General features: G+C 43.6%; 1 protein-coding gene across 5 annotated transcripts in view; it reads left to right on the forward strand.

The window, feature by feature from the left end:
* Positions 1 to 15,406, forward strand: part of KEL (Kell metallo-endopeptidase (Kell blood group)) — a 43,500-nt gene extending 28,094 nt beyond the window's left edge. For 4 of the 5 annotated variants that reach the window (XM_068142092.1, XM_068142093.1, XM_068142091.1 and 1 more), the window contains exons 7-19: positions 892 to 954; positions 1,817 to 2,005; positions 3,036 to 3,181; positions 4,650 to 4,773; positions 5,274 to 5,384; positions 6,780 to 6,878; positions 7,403 to 7,480; positions 7,885 to 7,988; positions 9,029 to 9,139; positions 10,492 to 10,559; positions 10,790 to 10,947; positions 11,793 to 11,888; positions 14,092 to 15,406. In XM_068142092.1, coding sequence (XP_067998193.1) covers positions 892 to 954; positions 1,817 to 2,005; positions 3,036 to 3,181; positions 4,650 to 4,773; positions 5,274 to 5,384; positions 6,780 to 6,878; positions 7,403 to 7,480; positions 7,885 to 7,988; positions 9,029 to 9,139; positions 10,492 to 10,559; positions 10,790 to 10,947; positions 11,793 to 11,888; positions 14,092 to 14,268 — 1,524 coding nt within the window. In that variant the 3' untranslated portion in view covers positions 14,269 to 15,406. Of the gene's footprint in view, positions 1 to 891; positions 955 to 1,816; positions 2,006 to 3,035; positions 3,182 to 4,649; positions 4,774 to 5,273; positions 5,385 to 6,779; positions 6,879 to 7,402; positions 7,495 to 7,884; positions 7,989 to 9,028; positions 9,140 to 10,491; positions 10,560 to 10,789; positions 10,948 to 11,792; positions 11,889 to 14,091 lie in introns of all 5 variants that reach the window. The other variant, XM_068142094.1, reaches the window with a different exon arrangement.
* The last annotated feature ends 5,652 nt before the right edge of the window (positions 15,407 to 21,058 follow it).

Consider the following 21,058-nt stretch of genomic DNA (forward strand, 5'->3'; position numbering starts at 1 on the left):
TTCTCTTCTGTCTGACAGTGCAGATTGTACTTCATTGTGGAAAGGTCCATTTCTTTCTGTGTTTAGGGGTGCTACTGGTACAATAACTGACTCAAAGTGTCAGTGTTTCATACACACAGAGACCTGTGAATTTTGCAGCTTGCTGTGGTGGGTTAAGTCTGGTAGGCAGCTAAGCACCACAGAGCTGCTCATTCATTAACTCCTCTGTGAGATGAGGAAGAAGATCAGAAAGGTGAAAGTATGAAAACTCACGGGTTGAAATAAAAAGACAGTTTAATATTTAGACAAACAAGCAGAAAGAAGTGATGCAAAAAAAGGCCCAAATTGCTCACCACCAACCAACCACTGCCAGTCAGTTCCCACACAATGGCAGTCCCAGCCAACCTTCTCCACTTTTATGGCTCAGTATGGTGACACACAGTATGGAATATCTCTTCAGTCAGTTGGGGTTTGTTGTCCCCTCCCAACCTTTTGTCCACTCTCAGCTTGCTCACTGGCAAGGCTAAAAGAAATAGAAAAGGCCTTGACTCTGTGCAAGCACTGCTCAGCAGCAACTTAAAAAGCCCTGTGTTATCAACATTGTCCTCATCACAAGTCCAAAACACAGCCTCATACAGGCTACAATGAAAAATTTTAACTCTTGTCCCAGCCAAAACCAGCGCACTGTGTCAAAACATGTCATGATGTGATTTACATTTGAATATCAGTCTCTGCAGATTTGCAATGAGCTTGTAAATGAGCTTCAGATCCCCCCCCAAACTGCTTAGTATGCCTTTTCCAGAAGGAAAATGCAATCTAAATGCTGTGACACTGGAAGTAAGGCTGCCTGTTGAGCATACCCTCACATTTCCAGTGCTTCTGGAAGCAGCAATGTGTTTCTCCTGTTTGCAGATTGACCATCCTGAGTTCGAGATGCCACATGAGAGTAAACTCAAAGAGACCAATTATCTTGAGGTAACATATCAGAGGCTGAAGAAAGGTAAAAATAGCTCCTTGGTGTAGGGCCCTCCTGGTTCAGAGTGGTCTGTTTCCATGGGTTACGGTTAGTGACCTCTGAAAACGTCTACAGAAGGAATACTTTACACAACTCTCTGCTTTCCCAGAAAGACAGTTTGTAAAATGTAACCAATTTAGATGCCAAGTTTGAAACTTTTAGTGTTATCGTTTTCCTTTGGATTTGCTAAGTAATGTGAACCTGGGTCTTCCTTTAGGTGTTACCTTGAGTGAATGCTTAAAAAGAATTACTCTGGTCCAAAGGAAGACTTCATTACATAAAATCTGTGTATTCAGGGGAGTTGTAGCTAATATTTTAAAAGTTATTTTAAAATGTTTTAACCCCAGCCAGGGAAACACTCTCTTTGACCTGCAGCAACATTCATTTCATCACAGCTCTGTCATTTTTCTGGACTTTGTTAAAACCTGAGCAGTTTCTCAGAAGAGAATTCAAAGAATTTAGAAGCCTGTCTACGAATTCCTTTGATACTTCATTAGCATAGAAGCAAGCTGGCATTTTCTCTCCATCAAAAATACTGGCTCATTAGATTGCATTAGATCCCTCTCCTTTGCCTCTAGAGACAGCAGGTTTACATCTCTGAAATGATTATGTTATGTAATGTAATTTAATGTTAGCTGAGACAGAAAGGACCCTCTGAGAATTCTGTTTTCTTCACTGAGGGAGGAGCTGTACTTGGCCAACTGTGTTCCACATGAAAGCAGAGTGATTGAAGCTTACATGGTCAAGCTGTGTGGCTGGGCAGGTGGTTGAATGGATGGAATGATTCATTTTCTCCTACTGGTCACATTCTCTGTATTGTAGGTTCTCCGTGTATATCTCTCATATCTGAACAAACTCGGGATCCTACTTGGAAGGCCACAGGATGGTCCCCCTGATATCTTTTCCCTTCTCTTGTCCTTCATCTCTAACCTCCAGCAAGCTATTACTCCACTGCAGGAAAGACAACAAAGGGGGATGCTCTTCTTTCTCACTACCATTAAGGAGATACAGGTACCTATGCCTAGGCAACACAATTACTTGTGACATTCACACTCTGAGGAACCAGACCAAAAGACACATAAACACTCTGTTTAGATGTCATTCCTTTGCAACTTACACCTGGGAGGCTATTGAGCTTTAAATAACCTATGAACTTACAGTCTCCTATTGACAGCAGTTGGATTATACAAGCTCAGAACTCTCTCTCTCCTCCCCAGTGCTAATTCAATTTTTTAAAAAAGGAGTAATTTCTCTTGTTGTGCTACAATCAATACCCACATCATAGAATAGAATAGAATAGAATAGAATAGAATAGAATAGAATAGAATAGAATAGAATAGACCAGACCAGACCAGGTTGGAAGAGACCTTCAAGATCATCATGTCCAACCTACCATCCAACACCACCTAATCAACTAACCCATGGCACCAAGCACTCCATCAAGTCTCCTCCTGAACACCTCCAATGATGGTGACTCCACCACCTCCCCAGGCAGCACATTCCAATGGCCAATCACTCTCTCTGTGTAGAATTTCTTCCTAACATCCAGTCTGAACCTCCTCTGGCACAGCTTCAGACTGTGTCCTCTTGTTCTGGTGCTGGTTGCCGGGGAGAAGAGACCAGCCCCTGCCTGTCTACAGCCTCCCTTCAGGTAGTTGTAGAAAGCAATAAGGTCTCCCCTGAGCCTCCTCTAGGCTAAGCAACCCCAGCTCCCTCAGCCTCTCCTCATAGGGCTTGTGTTCCAAACCCCTCACCAAATTTGTTGCCCTTCTCTGGACACCTTCCATCAAGACAACCTCCTTCCTAAACTGAGGGGCCCAGAACTGGACACAGTACTCAAGGTGTGGCCTAACCAGTGCAGTGTACAGGGGCAGAATGACCTCCCTGCTCCTGCTGGCCACACTGTTCCTGATACAGGCCAGGAACATAGGAACACTTTAACTTGGGAAAAGTATTAGTGAGACTATCCCAGTTTCCCTATTATCTTTTGTCAGTCATTTTGGATTCATAGTTCAGCTTGTAAGCTTTGTTTTACTTCTAGGAAATAGCACCTGCTATTGACTGGCTGTCGTGTCTCCAGGCTGTCTTCCATCCTATACCAATCAACCTCTCCCAGCCAATTGCAGTGCATGACATGGATTACTTAAGAGGCATGTCACAGGTCATCCAACAATGGCACAAGGGAAGGTAGGAGTCACTATTCCTCAGAGTGTGTGCTTGGTTGCATGGTTTAGTTGATTGGGTGGTGTTGGATGATAGGTTGGACATGATGATCTTAAAGGTCTCTTCCAACCTGGTCTATTCTATTCTATTCTATTCTATTCTATTCTATTCTATTCTATTCTATTCTATTCTATTCTATTCTATTCTATTCCATTCCATTCCATTCCATTCCATTCCATTCCATTCCATTCCATTCCATTCCATTTGCAATTGTAGTTGCTCATGGCTCAAGAAATATGAACTTAAAATGCCAAAAATTAAAGAAGTCTGCTGAATCCAAAGCTTAGCATTTGCAAGGTTGCTGTGGCTCTATGCTGATGTGTTCAGTTTTAGCAAATATTCCCAAGAGGCTTGCACATGCACACACTGTGTGTGTACACAGGTATAAATAGATCTAGATCTGTATCTGTATCTATCACTATGTGTGTCACCCAGGTCAACAGAGATGGAATACAATGCACTTACTGGCACCCATAGTACTCATACAAATATGAAAAGCTCAGGCAGCCTGATCCTAACACTCCTCTCCATCTGAAGAGTGTTGGTTTCTACTGCTGAACTACGTACATATACATATTCAGTGTATATTCAGTCTGCTCAGAAGCTGGCCCAAGATCTCTTGCTGTCTGCAACTGCTGGCACTTGTATATATGAGCCCCTGAGTCTTGCAGCCTTACTTTGGTTGCTGGTACTCTGATCTCTTCCTGTGGCAAACACTCATATGCAAGAATGTGTCTCCAGTAGTTGGTTCAAACTTCTAGGCTCTCCAGTTACAAACTCTCAGACTCCTGCTGACTTCAGTGGCTAGCTTGAGTCAAAATCTTCAGCAGTCAACTCTCAGGCTTCTTGTCTCTCCAGTATCTAATCCCATGCCCCCACACAGAGAGCAGAACGTAATGTAAGAATACCATTTAACAAGATAGGACAGATTCTTACGACCATGTGCAGGGCTCAATCAGACTGATGTCCTAGCAAGCCTGAAGGTTAGGCTCAGCTCTTTCCCCTTAGCACATTTCCTCTCTGTCTTCCTATGCATGATCCTCCCAGTTCAGCATGATTTTTCTGTTTCCCTGCCTTTGGTCTTTCTCATAAACACTCCATTAGTCTAGCAGAATCCCACAGAGCACTCAAATTATTCTATAAGAAGTTTCACCCAGTCCTAAAAATGCTTCCCATAGAGAAACCTGTGCCCCAGCCTGCAGTTACTCCTTGAGCCTTGGTGTTCTGGGGACAGAGTTTCTTAGGCTGAGCCATGGCAAAATTACCCTGCTTTGCTAGCCCGAAGTGTAGCTCATTCAGAAGGCTTTGTTGTCACTGTTCAGGTTATTGAGATTCCTCTGCCTTAAATAGTGCTGCTGACATTTGCTATACCTCTGTGTTCACAGTGACCAGGCTTCAACCTCCAGTCTTTTTAAATGTCGTTTTCCCACAGGGTCCTTCACATTTATATGATTGTTTGTCTGATTGGGAATCTCTCCCCAGCCCTTGACAGTCGATTCCAAGATGCACGCCTGGAGCTGTCTAAGATTCTTTATGGAAAAATGGGATCTAGAATGGTGAGTTAACCTTTAAGCATCTCCTTCAGCCTCCCCAGCAGCTGAACATCCTAGGCCATGTTTTTTTTCAGTATGTTCCTTTGATGCCTTGTCCAGATGGAATTTCTTAGATCTGGGGAGGAAAACTACTCTCACTGGGTCATGAAATGCTGCTTATTTCTGGAAGCAGTGTGGGAGCTGACATGGCCACCAAAACTTTACAGAGCAAAGTGCACTGCCATTGTCCCTATGGTAGGGAGCAATGAAAGGATGGTCACCTTTCTTCTATGTATTTGTTTCAGCTAGCATAGGAATATTTATCTTGTGTGAAAGTAAGTGGAGTAAATAATAAAGCAATAAGTGTTTAAGTTTTCTGAAGTAGCTAAACAGAGGTATATCACTTCCCCTGGCTGCTGCCCCTTTTAGACAGCAGTGTGTATGTTGCTGTGTTTATGTATCCTTTTGCTGTCTGCTTGTCTCTTTGTCCTCACTCTCACACCTGTTTCTTTCTTTGTTTACAGATCCCTGCTGAGCGGTGGAGGAAGTGCTTGACAGACACCAGCACTTTCTTTGAACCAGTTCTAGGGCACATGATTGTGCAAGAAATTTTCCCTCAGCAGACCAAGAAACTTGTAGGTATTCATTGTCTTAACCCCAAGCATAGCTCAGCTTCAACTCTTTCATTTTTTTGACATGTCAGCTTAAGACTGCACCAGAGCAGGAAAATCAAGTGTAGGTTTTACATCTTTTCACATAATTCCTGTTCTTATATACTTTGGCTCCTTTTGGGGGGAAGATGTCAGAATGAGATGTTGCTGTCATTGCCAGAATAATCGGTACTGTCTACAAGTACCTGAAGGGAGGTTGTAGACAGGTGGAGGTTGGTCTCTTCTCCCAGGCAACCAGCGCCAGAACAAGAGGACACCATCTCAAGTTATGCCAGGGGAGGTTTAGGCTGGAGGTTAGGAAGAAATTCTACACAGAGAGAGTGATTGGAATGGGCTGCCTGGGGAGGTGGTCGAATCACCATCATTGGAGGTGTTCAGGAGGAGAGTTGATAGGGTGCTTGGTTGCATGGTTTAGTTGATTATGTGGTGTTGGACGATAGGTTGGACATGATGATCTTGAAGGTCTTTTCCAACCTGGTCTGGTCCATTCCATTCCATTCCATTCCATTCCATTCCATTCCATTCCATTCCATTCCATTCCATTCCATTCCATTCCATTCCATTCCATTCCATTCCAAAATACCAGTTACTGTCTTTATCTCAACTCTTAGCAAAGTCAGGTGTGCAGTACCAATATTTATGACAGGTGTACAAATGCAAGCAATCTTAGTGTGCTTTCTGGAATGACAGCTGGCATTAGCAGTACTCATCACCAATCTCACATATTTAAGTAAGAATTTCAATTACAAAGCCATTAATCCATCATAAGAGCAGCTGTACAGAAACAAATCAATGCCAAAACATACTGAGTGGATCCACAATAAAAGAAGCACCTGACTGCAGTGTGGAAAAGATTTTTTCCCCTGTGATTATCAGAGTTCCTTTTTCTTTTGAGGGAAGTTAATGTAGGCACTACATTAGCAGAATCTGCAGTATATGAAGGGGCAAGAGTAAATAACCCCAAGAAAAGATAATGGGCAAATTAAGATTATCTGCAGTGAAGCACAAAGCTAAATGACCCAAACATGGTTTTGTGAAGGAGTGACTTAGAGTGCCATAACTTTGGGAAGGAAGACACCAGCACAAAATAGTCATAGATACTGAAATTTTGTTTCACTCAAGAAGTGGGGCAATCATTTGATCCTTTCCTATTCCAACAGGGATTGGATGAAAAAGAACTGTTTCCTTCTCAGTTATTGTGGGAAGTAAGATGAAAAGGTGTGTGGGAGAAAATGGTGAGCCCTGTGAGGAACCACTGAATAACTAAATTTCCCCCTAATAATTCTGTGGGAAAATGATAGCTACACCTAAGTAATATTTTTCTGCAGTTCTGACCATGCCTTCTTTTCTGAATTGCAGGCTGAGCAGATGTTCTCTGAGATCCAAGATGCCCTCTGTAGCCGACTGGATCAGTTGGAGTGGATAGATGAACAGACTCGCCAAGAGGCTAAAGGCTTGGTGCGTGCAGAAGGCAGAAGTTACTGAGGCCTTTCTTTCTCTGCAGCCTTTGGAGAAGGAATGAAAGGGGCCTGCACCTTCACATATTCCTGCCTGCTTCTACAGGCACACAATCTTAAATGGATTTCTTAGAAACAATGAAAATTGTAGGTGGATTTATGAGTACACATTGGTATGTAGACATAGAGAGTCTCAATGGTTGTCCACGGATGCTCTGAATTGTGTTGAGGTATACCTAGAGAGGTTAAAAACTGTAAAGCTGAATGCCAGAGAACAATGCCATGAAGATAAAAGAGTAGAACAACGTCCTGAAGATAAGAGTAGACCATTAGGCCTCAGGTCACTGAATTAAGAGAGCAGAGTAGCAAGAGAAGATGTCTTGTTAGGACAAAGTAGCTGTCATTTTGAAGGGCTGATTCACAGATCACATTTGAGCTGTTCAGAACCAGAGTTTAAAATGGACCTCCAGAATGTAAAGACTCTAATTTATCACGTTTCTGCTTGCTTGTTTATTTTTATTCTAGGTTTCCACACTGCAAGTGGAGATTGGCTATCCAGCTCACATACTGCAGACTGCCAGCGTGAACCAGGAATATCAGAATGTGAGCTCGATAATGTAAACATGCCTGCCTCATTATTGCACTTCACCTGCACAAACTGCCGTGCAGCCTGCTGCTCTGACTTCTGGAGCAATGCTTATTTCCTTCTGTTCATTTTCTGAGAATGGATGGGTCCAGAGAACATTTATCTGTTGCTTTTACATTGTTGCCTATGCTGTCTTCTGTTTAGAGTGCCTAGGCTTAGAGAGATTGCTGGTGACCTGCCTGTATTTTCTGTTTGGCCTGCAAATCACTTCCTTCAGAAGTGGGAGAGAAAAATCCCACAAGTATTCCATTGTTTTGGCTTTTGTTGAACCCTTTTTTGACCTGTGAGATTTTTCCCATACTCTCCAATTCATTCCTCTCTCATGCCCTGTGACAGTCTCATTGCCTGTTTCCTCCCCCAGCTGGAGATAAATGAAGATGCTTTTTTCCTCAATGTGGTGGCTTGCTTGAGAGTACTGAGGGAAAATTTGTACATGAAACTCCTTCAGCATCAGTCACAGGATGAGTAAGTGTCAGAATCACATATTCATGGACTAACTGAGGTTGGAAGGGACCATTGGAGATAACCTAGTCCAACCATCCTGCTAAAAGCAGGATCAGCTATAGCAGGTCACTCAGGACTGTGTCCAGTTTTATAACTGTAGCTGTCTTTTCCTGGGGAAAGAGAGGGAGGGCAGACAAGGACAGGAGGGTGAACTGGACACAGAACTTCCAGGTGTGCTTTTACCAGTTCTGAAGAGAGGGGCATAATAGCCACTCTTGATCTGGCAGTGGCACTTCTCCTAATACAAGATACTCTTGTCCTTTGCTGCAAGGCTGCATTGCTGCATCCTGCTCAAAAAAAGCCTTGAATCTGTCAGCCTGTCTTGTACTCACAGAATCACAGAATCATTTCAGTTGTAAAAGACTTTTAAGATCATTGAGTCCAACCATTGTCTAACTCTATCAAGTCTGGTGCTAGCTCCTCCAGACCTTTCGCCAGCTCAAGTGTTTCTTGTAGCCTGGGTCCCAAAAATGAACACAGCCTGAGCTCATGCTACCAAAACACCTCACCTTTGCAGAGGGAGCCCCAGACACCCTGTGAACCCTTGTGTAAAGAGGATAGCTGCTTCTCCAGGACTCTGCAGCAAAGCAAATGACAAAGCACTGTGATGATGTGAATGCTAGCAGGGTCACCTCAGAGGCAGAGCACAGGATGCTTCAGAGGCAGGCAGTACTAACAGATGTACTTAGGACCTTACTCTGTCTGCAGAGTATTCTGTGCAGGCCTTCACAGGAGGTTACTAACCCTAACTTACTAGACAGGGGAGTTGTGAAGGTGAATTGCTTGATGTGTACAAAAGCTGAGTTGCTCTGGCCACCTGTCAACAAGTGAATGTTCATTTCAAACAGCTTTATCTGGAGATAATGTGAATTTCATCACTAGGTGCTGCTGTTATCAATAGTTGTGCTGAGCAGACCCTTGTGCAAGCCCAGTGGAGGAAACGAGCAAGGTATGAGACAAGGAGTTAATACATTCCCTCACTGCTCTTTTTCTGCTTCTAGCTGGCAAGTGTCCCCTTGGAGTGTGCATTCCTACTACTCAACAAGGCACCACATGGTGGTCTTCCCCGCTGGAATGTTCCGTAGCCCTTTTTTCCATGTGGAGTTTCCCAGGTATGGAGTACTGCAAAAGTAGAATCTCAATGTAACCTGTTGGATGCACTATATTTAACTTCTTTCTTACTGCATCTCAGAAAATCATGGTAAAGGGGAGGGAAAAAGCTTCTCAAGGCAGATAGGTGTGAATTTTGAATAGAAAAAGAAAGTGCTTCCAGTGGCCTGGGCTGCCACCACATTCTTTCTCTCTGAAAAAGTGTTTACAGCTTCTCATTCTTTTTGTGCTCAGTGTCAGTAAAATATGTTTTTCTCCCTGTCATCCCAGTAGAATGGACTGATAAGTCAAACCTTGTCAGCTCTTTGTGAACTGGCACAATTGCATTTTTCACAGACCATGCTCCAAAGTTTCAATTTTACTGAGAAAAGCCAATGACTGTGAGGAGAAATTTTAAAATAAGTCAGCAAAGCAGTACAAGTATCAGAGAATCACAGAATGGTTTGGCTTGGAAGGGATCTTGGGAGATACCCACTCCAAATGCCATCCCATGTGTAGCAACATCTTTCCCTAGATTGGGTCTCTCAAAGCCCATCCAACTCGACCACTTCCAATGATGAGGCATCCACAGCTTCTCCTGGGCAACAATTGTAAGTTACTAGCTACAGAGCTTCTGAAAGAGCAGTTCTAAAAGATGAGCAGCTCTGTTCTTGTTACCTCCTACTGAGTTTCCTGTGCTGTAATGATGATCTACTACCATCATTTCATGCCTCAGCAGCAATAATCAGTGAGTGTAATGAAATCATGAGCCCATAATTTCATAATATGGAAAGGCATGGTGAATGTACTCTTGTGTGACTAGTTGTAAATTAATGGCATCATAGAAATTCTGACTGGGAAGGACTGCTGGAGTTCTCTAGGACAACCTCTTGCTTGCAGAGAAATACTAGGCCAGGGTAACTGCAGCCAAACCTTCAGGATTTTACTTTGTCTTGCCAGTTTTATTTATCACTTCTCACTAGAGAGCTGTTGCAAGATTAAATCTCCAGCCATCCTGCCCTTGCAGCATTCAAGCAGCAGTGGGTAAATAGGGCCATTTCTCAACAGCAGTCCATGTCAGTAGAGTTAATAAGGAGAGACTCTTCATTATTTTGATGGTTATTAGCTGGGAACACTTCAGTGCAAGCCTGTAGTATACTGCTAAGCATCAGTTGGAGTAATTTACACTTGGATTTGCATTTTTACAGTGTACCACATCAGCAGCATACACAATAAATAGAAAGTGCTCCTGTGCCCTCAGAATAGAATGCTCCTGTGCAGACCACAGCTGTGCTCAGTGGCTGTGAAGAATGTTTACCTGCCCTTTTTTGTTGTTGTTTGTTTTCAAAACCACTCTTTAATGTTTATTTTTCAGTGCTGTGAACTTTGGAGCCATTGGGGTCTTCATGGCGCATGAACTTCTGCATGCATTCTATCGTTATGGTGGGTACCAGCTCTGGTGTCTTCCTTTTATGCTTCTAGGCCCTCGTGGATTATTTTTTTTCAGGGGATCTTAAATTTTGGCTCCTATTTCAGGGGTTCCTCTATCAGGAAGGTAGATGAAGTTAAGGAAAACCCATTTCAGGCCATTCTCACTAAGAGAACTCTGTGTTCACTGTGAGGTGAATGCCTAAAGTACCTTTACTTCCTAGTACCTTTTTTTTTCTCCGCAGTGCTGCCTGGGGGCTGTTCTACATGCAACAGGAGTGCACTACAGAGATCTATAGACTGCTTGGTTGAACAGTATGAAAGCTTTGACATCAAGGTCAATGGTACTTTTACACTCTTGGAGAACACAGCTGACACTGGAGGGCTCACCATTGCTTACCAGGTATTGTGGTCTACTTGCTCTTCTGCTCTCAGAGTCTCACCACACAGCTCAACTGCCATGTCACAAGATTGCTCTGCTGCTCCAGATCTGGGTTTCTTGCACACCTGTGCCAGAGCATCATGTACCCTGCATGTTGTCTGCTATTCCTGACAAAGCATCTGCTATTCCCCACAAAGCTCTACTCATAAACTCATTACTTCCTCGTAAGACCACTTCTCACCTTCACCGTCTCTGGGGTGGGGCTTTCTTCCCCATTTATGTTCTGCGTACCAAAGCATGTTATTATTTGTATCTTTATGTTATACCTGAGGAACTAAGCTGAGACAGGAACCAGAATTCTGTGCAGTGATCAGATGATGCCATAATGATGTTCTCAGCAATACTTTGGAGAGGAAGTTTTCATTTTCTGATGCAGGTCAGCATTTCTGATGCAGTTCAGTTTAATTAGTGAGTGCACAGTGCCCTAAGGTGTCTAGGTCTCAGGTGGTATTTGTTACCTTCTTGCACAAAGAATGCTGAGAGGTAGTCTTTAGATTTTTAGTCAAATACTTGTGAATTTCTTTGAAAGTGAGATTCATTTTTTCACAGTGTAGTCACCACACCTCTGTTATGAGGATGGGGACTGTCAGAAATGGGATGCAAAAGGGTTACGTTGTGGTTCTCCCATCTTAGAGTCATTATGGGCACGGCCAGCAGCAGGGGGCCTCAGGGTGAGGAGAGAGAGATACAAACTTGCTCATTTACTAAATATGTATTAGATTTATGTATTTTTATCGACTAAAAATGTGGGTTTGGGACTTCATCTGAAGGAAGACTTATTATTAATTAATTTCCTCTCTCCACAGGCTTATAAGAATTGGATTAAAAAGTACAAAGAAGAGAAGGATTTACCCAAGATTGGACTTTCTTCTGACCAGCTTTTCTACCTCAGTTTTGCTCACGTAATGAATTCTAAGCTAGCCACATGTCTCTCTTACTCTCCATTGTCTTCTACATTATCATAGTGTACCCCAGGGATCAGTGCTGGGCCCCATCCTCTTTAACATCTTCATTGATGATCTGGATGAGGGGATTGAGTCAGTCATCAGCAAATTTGCAGATGACACCAAGTTAGGGGCAGATGTTAGTCAGTTAGAGGGTAGAAAGGCTCTGCAGAGGGACCTTGACCAACTGGACAGATGGGTGGAGTCCAATGGGATGGCATTTAACAAGTCTAAGTGCCGGGTGCTGCATTTTGGCTACGGCAATCCCATCCAGAGCTACAGGCTGGGGTCAGAGTGGCTGGAGAGATGCCAAACAGAGAGGGACCTAGGGGTGCTGATCGACAGCTGCCTATACATGAGCCAGCAGTGTGGCCAGGTGGCCAGGAGGGCCAATGGCATCCTGGCCTGCATTAGGAATAGTGTGGCCAGCAGGAGCAGGGAAGTCATTGTGCCCCTGTACTCTGCATTGGTTAGGCTGCACCTTGAGTACTGTGTCCAGTTCTGGGCCCCTCAATTTAAGAAGGACATCGAGACACTTGAACGTGTCCAGAGAAGGGCAACAAGGCTGGGGAGAGGCCTTGAGCACAGCCCTATGAGGAGAGGCTGAATGAGCTGGGATCGTTTAGCCTGGAGAAGAGGAGGCTCAGGGGTGACCTCATTGCCCTCTACAGCTACCTGAAAGGTGGTTGTAGCCAGGAGGAGGTTGGTCTCTTCTCCCAGGCAACCAGCACCAGAACAAGGGGACACAGTCTCAAGCTGCACCAGGGAAAGTTTAGACTTAAGGTGAGGAGAACGTTCTTCACTGAGAGAGTCATTGGTCATTGGAATGGGCTGCCCAGGGAGGTGGTGGAGTCACTGCCCCTGGAGGTGTTCAAGAGGGGATTGGATGTGGCACTTGTTGCCATGGTCTAGTCATGAGGTCTGTGGTGACAGGTTGAACTCGATGATCCTCGAGGTCTCTTCCAACCTTGGCGATACTGTGATACTGTAATCACATACTGTCTTTTTCAATATTCAACCACTTTTCCCCCTCTTCACAGAACTGGGAATGGCTGTTTCTGGCAGATGGAGAATCTTCTTTAGAAAGCTAAACTTCACCAATAGGGCCCCTAACCAGTTACGGGTCTCAGAGCTAACTTAGGGCTTGTCTGCAATTATATCTTTTACAAAACTCTGAAATCTACCAAAATTAAGTTGTAGCAGACAAGCTGTGTCAGAGAAAGCATGCTTTATTCCTAGCTTCTGAGTGCTTTTTGCTTTTGGGAGCAATCTTAACACATGGAAAGTAGAATTTGACTGGGAAAGGCACGCATCTCTTCAGCTGTGTCTCTGTCATGATGAATAGCCAGATGTCATGTCATTCTAGGTGACTGATAGTGAAAGAAAGAGAGAACTAGAAGAACATTTCCACCTTGTTTGCAATTCCTCTGGGAACCTGGTTTAAGGATTTGTGCAAAGTTGTGCATTGTAGTACAGTTGAGATTCTCAGGACAGATCATTGGGTTTTCTCCCCAGAAGTCACACCTTTATGAGCCCCTGTAATTATGCAAAGGGAAAAATTTGTGCATGTATCAACATCAGCTCAGAGCAACCTGCAGAAAAGCTGTTCTTAAACCACAAATTGCTGGGTCTTGGTGGCAAGATTTGCATTTCAGAGGGTATCTGGCAGTTACTGCATCATTTGTCAATGAATAAAGGCTTAACTAACAAGGCTGAAGTCTTAGATTGCCAGTTCAACACCAGTAAAGTCACTTGACCTTCCCCCCATCTCTCAGTGTGTCAGTACTCCCCTTTCTTGATGAGGACTCATTACTATTGCTTAAGAAACTGAATCTAGATGCTGAGACTACATCTGTATTATTTTACATTAAGTTCAAGATGCATAAGCTTTAAATTCCAAGGTGATCTAAATTCCTTGTCTTTTGAACTACACAGTACAGGAAAAGAGAAGTTGGCCTGTCAAATAAGAACATTGGGAAAGGGAAAAGAGTAGAAAATTAAGGTAGTAAAGAGAAAGAGCTGAACATTGTTGGCACCCATGACATGCTTCCTCTGTTACTCCAGCAGCTTCAGTCACATGTGCAGAGGTATGATTTGCCTTAAGTCTTGTTCATATGAGGACTTCCAGCCAAAATGACTTTTCTGTTTTGATTCCTTTCAGGCAATGTGTGGACACCTGGATCCTGAGAAACTACAGTCTTCCCTGAACACGGATCTGCACAGTCCCCTGCCACTTCGTGTCTGTGGGCCTGTCAGCAATAGCCAGGATTTTGCCAAGCACTTCCACTGTCTCAGTGGAGCCCCAATGAACCCAGACAAGAAGTGTCACATCTGGTAACCTACAAGGAAAGGGATGAAGAGAGATATGATCCCAGGGAGAGGAAGGCTTAAGCCATGAAAGTATGACCATCTTCTCAGTGCCCCTAGGGTGCTCTTTTTCATTCTTCTACCTTCCTTTTTCTTGTTATGTGTTCCTCAGCAGTTGATGGTAGCAAAAGTCTTCAAGTGAGCTCTTAAGAGGGTCTCCTCCTGCTGCTCTCACCACTCTGTCTCAGGTGTGACAGCTCTAGAGATGAGCAAGTCCCAGGGCAGCAAGATGACTAGTCAGTATCTAGCAGACCACAACTCCTGAGGAGCTGTAAACAGGACTGTTACATTGTTAGTGTCTCTGTTCAGGGCACTGCTCTGTCTACTCCAGCAGCCTCGTAGTCATATTGCATGGACAGGGCAATAAGCTGGAGCTCTAAGACTCGTTCATAGAAGATTGGCTCTTAGGGAAGCTCTATGTAGATTTGAAGGTATGGTAGAGAGTGGAGTATGGGACAGTCACAAGGGTTTCTGGAAGTTTCTGAAGACTGAGCAATTAGAATTCCAAGAACTTCTTTGGATCCTGAACCTGATTCTCTTATCCCAAAAGATAAGATTATCTCTCCTCTCTGTTTGTAAACACTTACCATTCAGAGGAGTAAAGCTGCTGTAGGATTTTACTTTCTACTTGAAACTGAATTTTAGGTATGAATTTACTTTAGAGGGAAACAAGAGTAAGTAGTAATACATTGTAGGGTGGCAAGGGAAGTGCTTAAAGCACATTCTCGAGAGCAACCTAGTAACTACATCAATTTCAAGTTCTGATGATTAGAAAACTTATACTAATGTTCTAAGATTTACCAAAGTTAGTAAGTGTACAACATACTCCTACCTTCTGCATACTCTTCAAACTGTTCTTGATTGTGGGAGTGTTTGGATTTTCCATATTATATTGGCTTACCTGGAGATCGTTTGTGGAATAGATGACGACAAGTGGAAATATCTCTTACCAATATAAGCATTGTAAAATTGTGTCAACCCACATGACTGTGTTACTCCTTCCCAAGTACTGCCCAGCACAATATTGTCCAAGAACAGACTGTTGGGTGATTTAGTTTTAATTACTTAACTATAATATTAATAAAATGCTTACCTCAGAGAAAAAAAAACCCAAACTTTTCCTTTGATTGAAAACTCTTTCTGACCAGGGCTGTTTGTTTGTTCTGTGTCTGTACTGAACTTCACAAGTCAAAAATAACAATACCTCAAGATGATTTACTTACCCATCATTAAAGAAAAAAAAGGCAAAACCCCAAACAAACAAATTTTTACATGGTTTTTGGTCTTATCTCCACCATTTAACCAGGGTATACTATTGCTTGACTCCTTTAAGCATCTTTGTCCTGGAAGCACATCCAGGCTGGTTTTGGTTTAGATGCTGATACCAACTTCCATTGTACCACACTTTCTGTTTAATGCAGAAGTTATCTCAGTGTACTCACACTACTTAGCTTCTTCATTTAGAAAAAGCAACCCATTGAGAGCCTGCATTTTGAGGAGTCTTTTCTTGTGTCTACCTTGCTAAGTGTATGGGGAGAGGACTTCCTGACTTTCTTCTTACAATGTATGATGAATGTATTAATGTTCTGTTTAAAAGAGAGGGTCAGCCTCAGAGTTGGTGACCTGAGTCTATTCTTATTTACTATGATGTTTTTATACAGAGAAGATACAGGAAGTGCAAGAGGGGAAAGGCATGGCTTAGAAAGACACTGCATGAGTCTTGGACTGACAATTTATTGTGTTTCTCAAGAAGAGAAAGGAACACTCTCAATATGTGCACAGGATTCCTGCCCTTGTCCTCAGTTGCTGCTTTCCTGGGATGTAGTTGGTGAAGAGAAGCCATGCTGCCTAGTAAGTGACCACGAAATGTAGGTAGATGTTGAAATTATCATCCCTGACCATAAAAAGGATTTCATGCTTCACACATAAAATAAAAGCAGAATGCTGCCAGTGTTCAGGGAAAGAGCCAAACCCAGCGGCAGGTCCTTCTGTGCTGAATTGCTCAGGTTCTGAGAGTCGTCGTGCTGGACCATGTTGATCGTCTCCCTTCCTTCCCCTGACGACAAGGCCACAAATCTTTCCTCCTTTTGCTCCCAGCCTGTAACCAGGGGTGGGTAGGGACAATGTCAGCTTTTTGCTTGTCCTCCTCTTTCATACTTCTACCCTTCTCCTCTGCTTCCTTCTTTTTCTCTCCCTGCTTTCTAACCTTTCAGCTCTATTTCACCCTTACTGTGTCCATTTTCTCCTCCACAGCAAGCAGCTTTGGTATGTACCCCTTTTCACTCTCAGTTTCCCTTGTCTCTTTCTTGCTTCTAATCTTCCTCATTCAGCATTCCTCTATGCTCACCTTCCTCATAGCATCCTCCTAATTCCCAGGTGTTGATAGGTATGGATATGAGTGTGCAAACCTGGCCTAATCTTTTCTCCCTTTGCCATGCTGAGTGCAATGGCAGCAGGGTGGTAAGTGATCATCCAGGAAGAGGAGACCATGAGTATGGCTGTTTTACAAGGTGAACTGAGGTGGAGAGAAGCCAGGCATCACTTTTGTCTTTGTAAAGCTGAGCCAAGTTTCTGTGTCACCACCCCATCTAATTTCCTACCTCTATTTGCTCTCCAGGCCTCCTCTTTCTCATCCTTTAGTTTCAACCCATCCTCTCACCTGCATCTGGACTGTGTCCCTCTTGCTGTCCATCTTGCTGGCTTTTCAGTAGCACGAAGGCATTAGAGGAGATTGGACAGTAAAGGACCAGGAGCAGAGCCAGCAGACGGATGGTGAATCCCAGGGAAACCATCAGGGTTGGATTGCCCCCTCTTCAATTCTCCTGCCCACCACAAGACACTTTTGGTCCTCACCCCTCTTCAGTGAGTAGAGCTGGGGTTTCCCTAGAAGCAGACTCAGGGCACATTGTGACTTCATCAGGCTGGTCTGACATAGAAGTGTCATATGCTGTTAGGCAGGAACACCATGGACTTGGTGTCATGTGTGTCACACACCTTACAAGTAGTGCTCACAAGTATGTAATTGAAACTGGCCAAAAAATGTTTTGTAAGATTGGTGCAAGTGGAAGAGAAAGGTAAGAACTTGCCCACTTCAGTACTTACCCAGTCATTAACATTTTGTGCTGTTGGGCTTGCACAGCCTCTGTGAATAAAAATAACATTTTTAAACAGTGCCCTGGCCAGCATGTTCTGAAACGTCCTCCAGATGGTGATCTAACAACACCACTGCAAAGCAGCTCCTTCTGCAAAGCTCCTGTTCTAAAGGGAAAACCCCCTCCTGCCTTGTTAACCCTCACCATCCCTTTTGCCAGTATAAGCTGCCCACTCTAAGCTGGGTCTCTGTCCAGAGTACATGGTAGGACTATGGTGGTGACTTTCCTTCATGCAGCTTGGGACACAAATATCTTGTTATTTTCAAACTCATATCCAACCCTGTCATACTAAACATTTTCCAAACTTCCAGAATTTAGATAAAATTTCTATTTCCATTGGCTTCCCCCCCCCCCCCCCCCCGCCTTCTTCTTTTCTTTTCTATATTGATAGTTGTCTTTTATTCAAGATCTTAACCTTTTTTTTTTCTGAGATGTCCAAAAACTTGTCTGGGGTTTAGGTGGGTTGGGATTTTAGCTTATCAGATCAAGATACTAATCCCAGGCCTATGAAAGTCACCACAGAAGTTAGCACATGCAAGGATCTATACACTCTGATTCACAGATAAGGAGATTTCTACACCAGGTGGTGGTCTTGGGTCATCTTCAACTTGCTGTCCAAAGCAACCAAGGATTTTTTTTGAGCTAGTTTTCAAAAGATTTTACACTCAGCCCTGAAAGTGCTGGTTAGAAACAAATTTCAGGGCCTTTTCTCAGTCTTCAAGGAAGATCAGATTTTCATACATGTTTATTAAGCCAAATGGTTGAATATTGCATGGCTGAATAGTTTTGTGACATCCTGTCTCCCCACTGAGTGGTGTGTGATAAGTGGGATCAATATATGAGGTGTCAGTAGCTATAAACAACACAGAAGAAAGACAGGAGCTTCAACAGGTCTGAAAACAGAGTGCCTTGGACAGACTAAGAGAGAGAGGGACTGGACCCTGGAGTTTTCAGTCTTGCAGCATGACAAGCAGAGCAACTTCAAGGAGCGTGTTCCCTACAGACATTTCTGTATCTAAGGGAATCTGTACCCAGTTCACTGTGTATCAGAGGTGTTCTGCGTACTTCACAGGGAGTGTGGAATACTTTCAAGTCCTCATCTGCACCCCTGAAATTCTTTATTTAACCAAGTAGGTAAGTAAATAGATGCCAGATGTGGAAACTCCTACTGCTGCTGAAGTCATGCTGAAATTCATTCTGGCGTAAGTCCAGGCTCTTGCCTCAGCAACAAATCCTGCCACAGGATGCTCGCTCCTATATATTTTCCTGTGCTGACACTAGTGTTGGCGTGGCTCAGTTAATGAGGCATATTAGGTGAGCAAACCATTTGAAATACAGGTTTTATTAGTTCACTTTTCTAATGGGTGAGGTCTTGATCCAGATAGCTGTGCAGACACACAAATGCTAGTTTGCAGCTAGACAGTAGAGTCAAATAGCTGGGGAAGCACAGAGGCAGGCTTGGTGCTGGATACTAAAACTTCAGTAGAAGCCAAGTCAGAGGGACTGACAGTCATTTGGAGTTCAGAGTTCCATCTCCTCTATTTCTCCATTTGTGGATGTAGATGTTCACCAGCAATGAATACATGTGATGAAAAGAGGAAAGGGATGTAGTAAGATGAAATGTGAAATGAGAAATATTTAAGCTAATAGCAATGTTCCTAAAACACAGCTCTGTGGCTGAAGAGAGAATAGACTAGACTAGCCTAGCCTAGACTAGACTAGACTAGACTAGACTAGAATAGAATAGAATAGAAATAGACCAGGTTGGAAAAGACCTCTGAGATTGCAGAGTCCAACCTATCACCCAACACCATCTAATCAACTAAATCATGGCACCAAGCGCCCCATCCAGTCCCTTCTTAAACACCTCCAGTGACGGCGACTCCACCACCTCCCGGGGCAGCACATTCCAATGGTAAATAACTCTTTCTGTGAAGAATTTCTTCCTACCACCCAGCCTAAACCTCCCCTGGCACAGCTTGAGACTGTGTCCTCTTGTTTTGGTGCTGGATCATAAAACAAAAATAGAAAAATGTTCTTTTAAAGAGCTGGATCACAGAAAGGTTCAGGTTGGAAAAGACCCTCAGGATCACCAAGTCCGACTGATAACCCTACTCTACAAGGTTCACCCCTAAACCGTATCCCCAGCACCACAGAGCCAGACTGTCTAGCAAATAGATTTTTACCTAAGTGTGGCTGACAGTGGTAGGATAGTCAGCCATTCATCTCAGACCTTGTAGGCACATTTCTCAGGATGTTCCCTGTTGCAATTTTTCGCACGTGTGGGTGCAAGTGTGTGTGACAATTTCCATTTGTATGCATTCAGTACAAGAAAGATACAGCAAATAAAGCTTGAAGGCATTCGAGTAATACTGATTTCCCCCCCACACACACTTCATCCTTTTCCCTAGAATTAAATCATACTTTGTCAGCACTGCTACCCCATGTGGAGGCAAAGGTTGTTCTACATTATACAAATTTATCTTCAATAAATTAATTAAAATGATTTGTTTAAAAGGTCACTGGATATTGTGCCTAAGTTAACATATTTGAGCATGAGTCTTCTTGATTTGGGGCTTTTTGGTCTCCACACTAGTAGGTTAACATCACCTCCTGCTTCGGAAGAGGACTTTGGCTCAAAAATCTCAGCTCACATGGCCTTGTCCTTTTCTGGAATCCTCATGGTTGTTTCTGCTTTATTGCCACACTGACTGCACCAGGCAACAGATTCCTGTCTCAGGCTGTGCTCTTCTAACCATACAAAGGGATACTTGTTCATTTCTGTAGCCAGTGGAGACTGTCCTTGGACTTCTCTGAAACAGAGGCTCCAAGGTAGAAAATAGCGGATGTGGATTCCTCTGTCCATGGAGTGGAACTGCAGAGGGGAGGAATGAGAAGTCCATGAGCGAGAGGAGTACATTGAACCAATTGGATAAATCAGAGCCCAAACAATCATTTACCTTTCTAGGGGGGTTGACTCAATACTGCGTGCTTTCCTCCCTTAGCTAATTCTACAACATGAGCCAATGTGAGGTGCAGAGACAATAAAAATACCCAGGCCAGTAGAGCACATTGGCCTTCGGTCTCTGATTGGCTGGGGGAGGGCAATGAACCAAACTAATTAATGTATGCTTGCTCCCACATCAGCTTAAAAGAGCTGATGCATGAAATCCAGTAAAGCAGCTCTCCGGTCCAGTGAAGCACAGGACAATAGGTAGCACCAGAAAGGTTATCACTGTCTACATCAGATGACTCTCCTATGTGAGGTCAAAACCCCACTGGATTTGTAATTCGAAGGTGGAGGAGGTTGTAAAGTCATTCCCAAGAAGGAGCAGTGAGGACCTTGAGGCAAAAAGGAGCCAGTGAAGGGAGGAAAGGAAATGGACTGGAAGATGTAATCAGTGAATTTCTGCATCCTACCCCAGGGCTGCACTCCTCAGAGAACAGGACAGTGCCAGGCAGCTGAAGGCACACTCCTGGCTGATTTTTATGCCATGATTACAAAACTGATAGAGATTGAGAACTTATGTACACTCCAGTCTGCAAGAGCAGACTTCAGAATGTGATTGAGAGCAGATCCCCTTGGGAATGTCCAAACCTACAAAGTCC

The sequence above is a fragment of the Melanerpes formicivorus genome, unplaced genomic scaffold (assembly GCF_026170545.1).
Source record: "Melanerpes formicivorus ecotype bairdi unplaced genomic scaffold, bMelFor1.0.p_v2 SCAF_8, whole genome shotgun sequence".
Taxonomy (NCBI): Eukaryota; Metazoa; Chordata; class Aves; order Piciformes; family Picidae; genus Melanerpes; species Melanerpes formicivorus.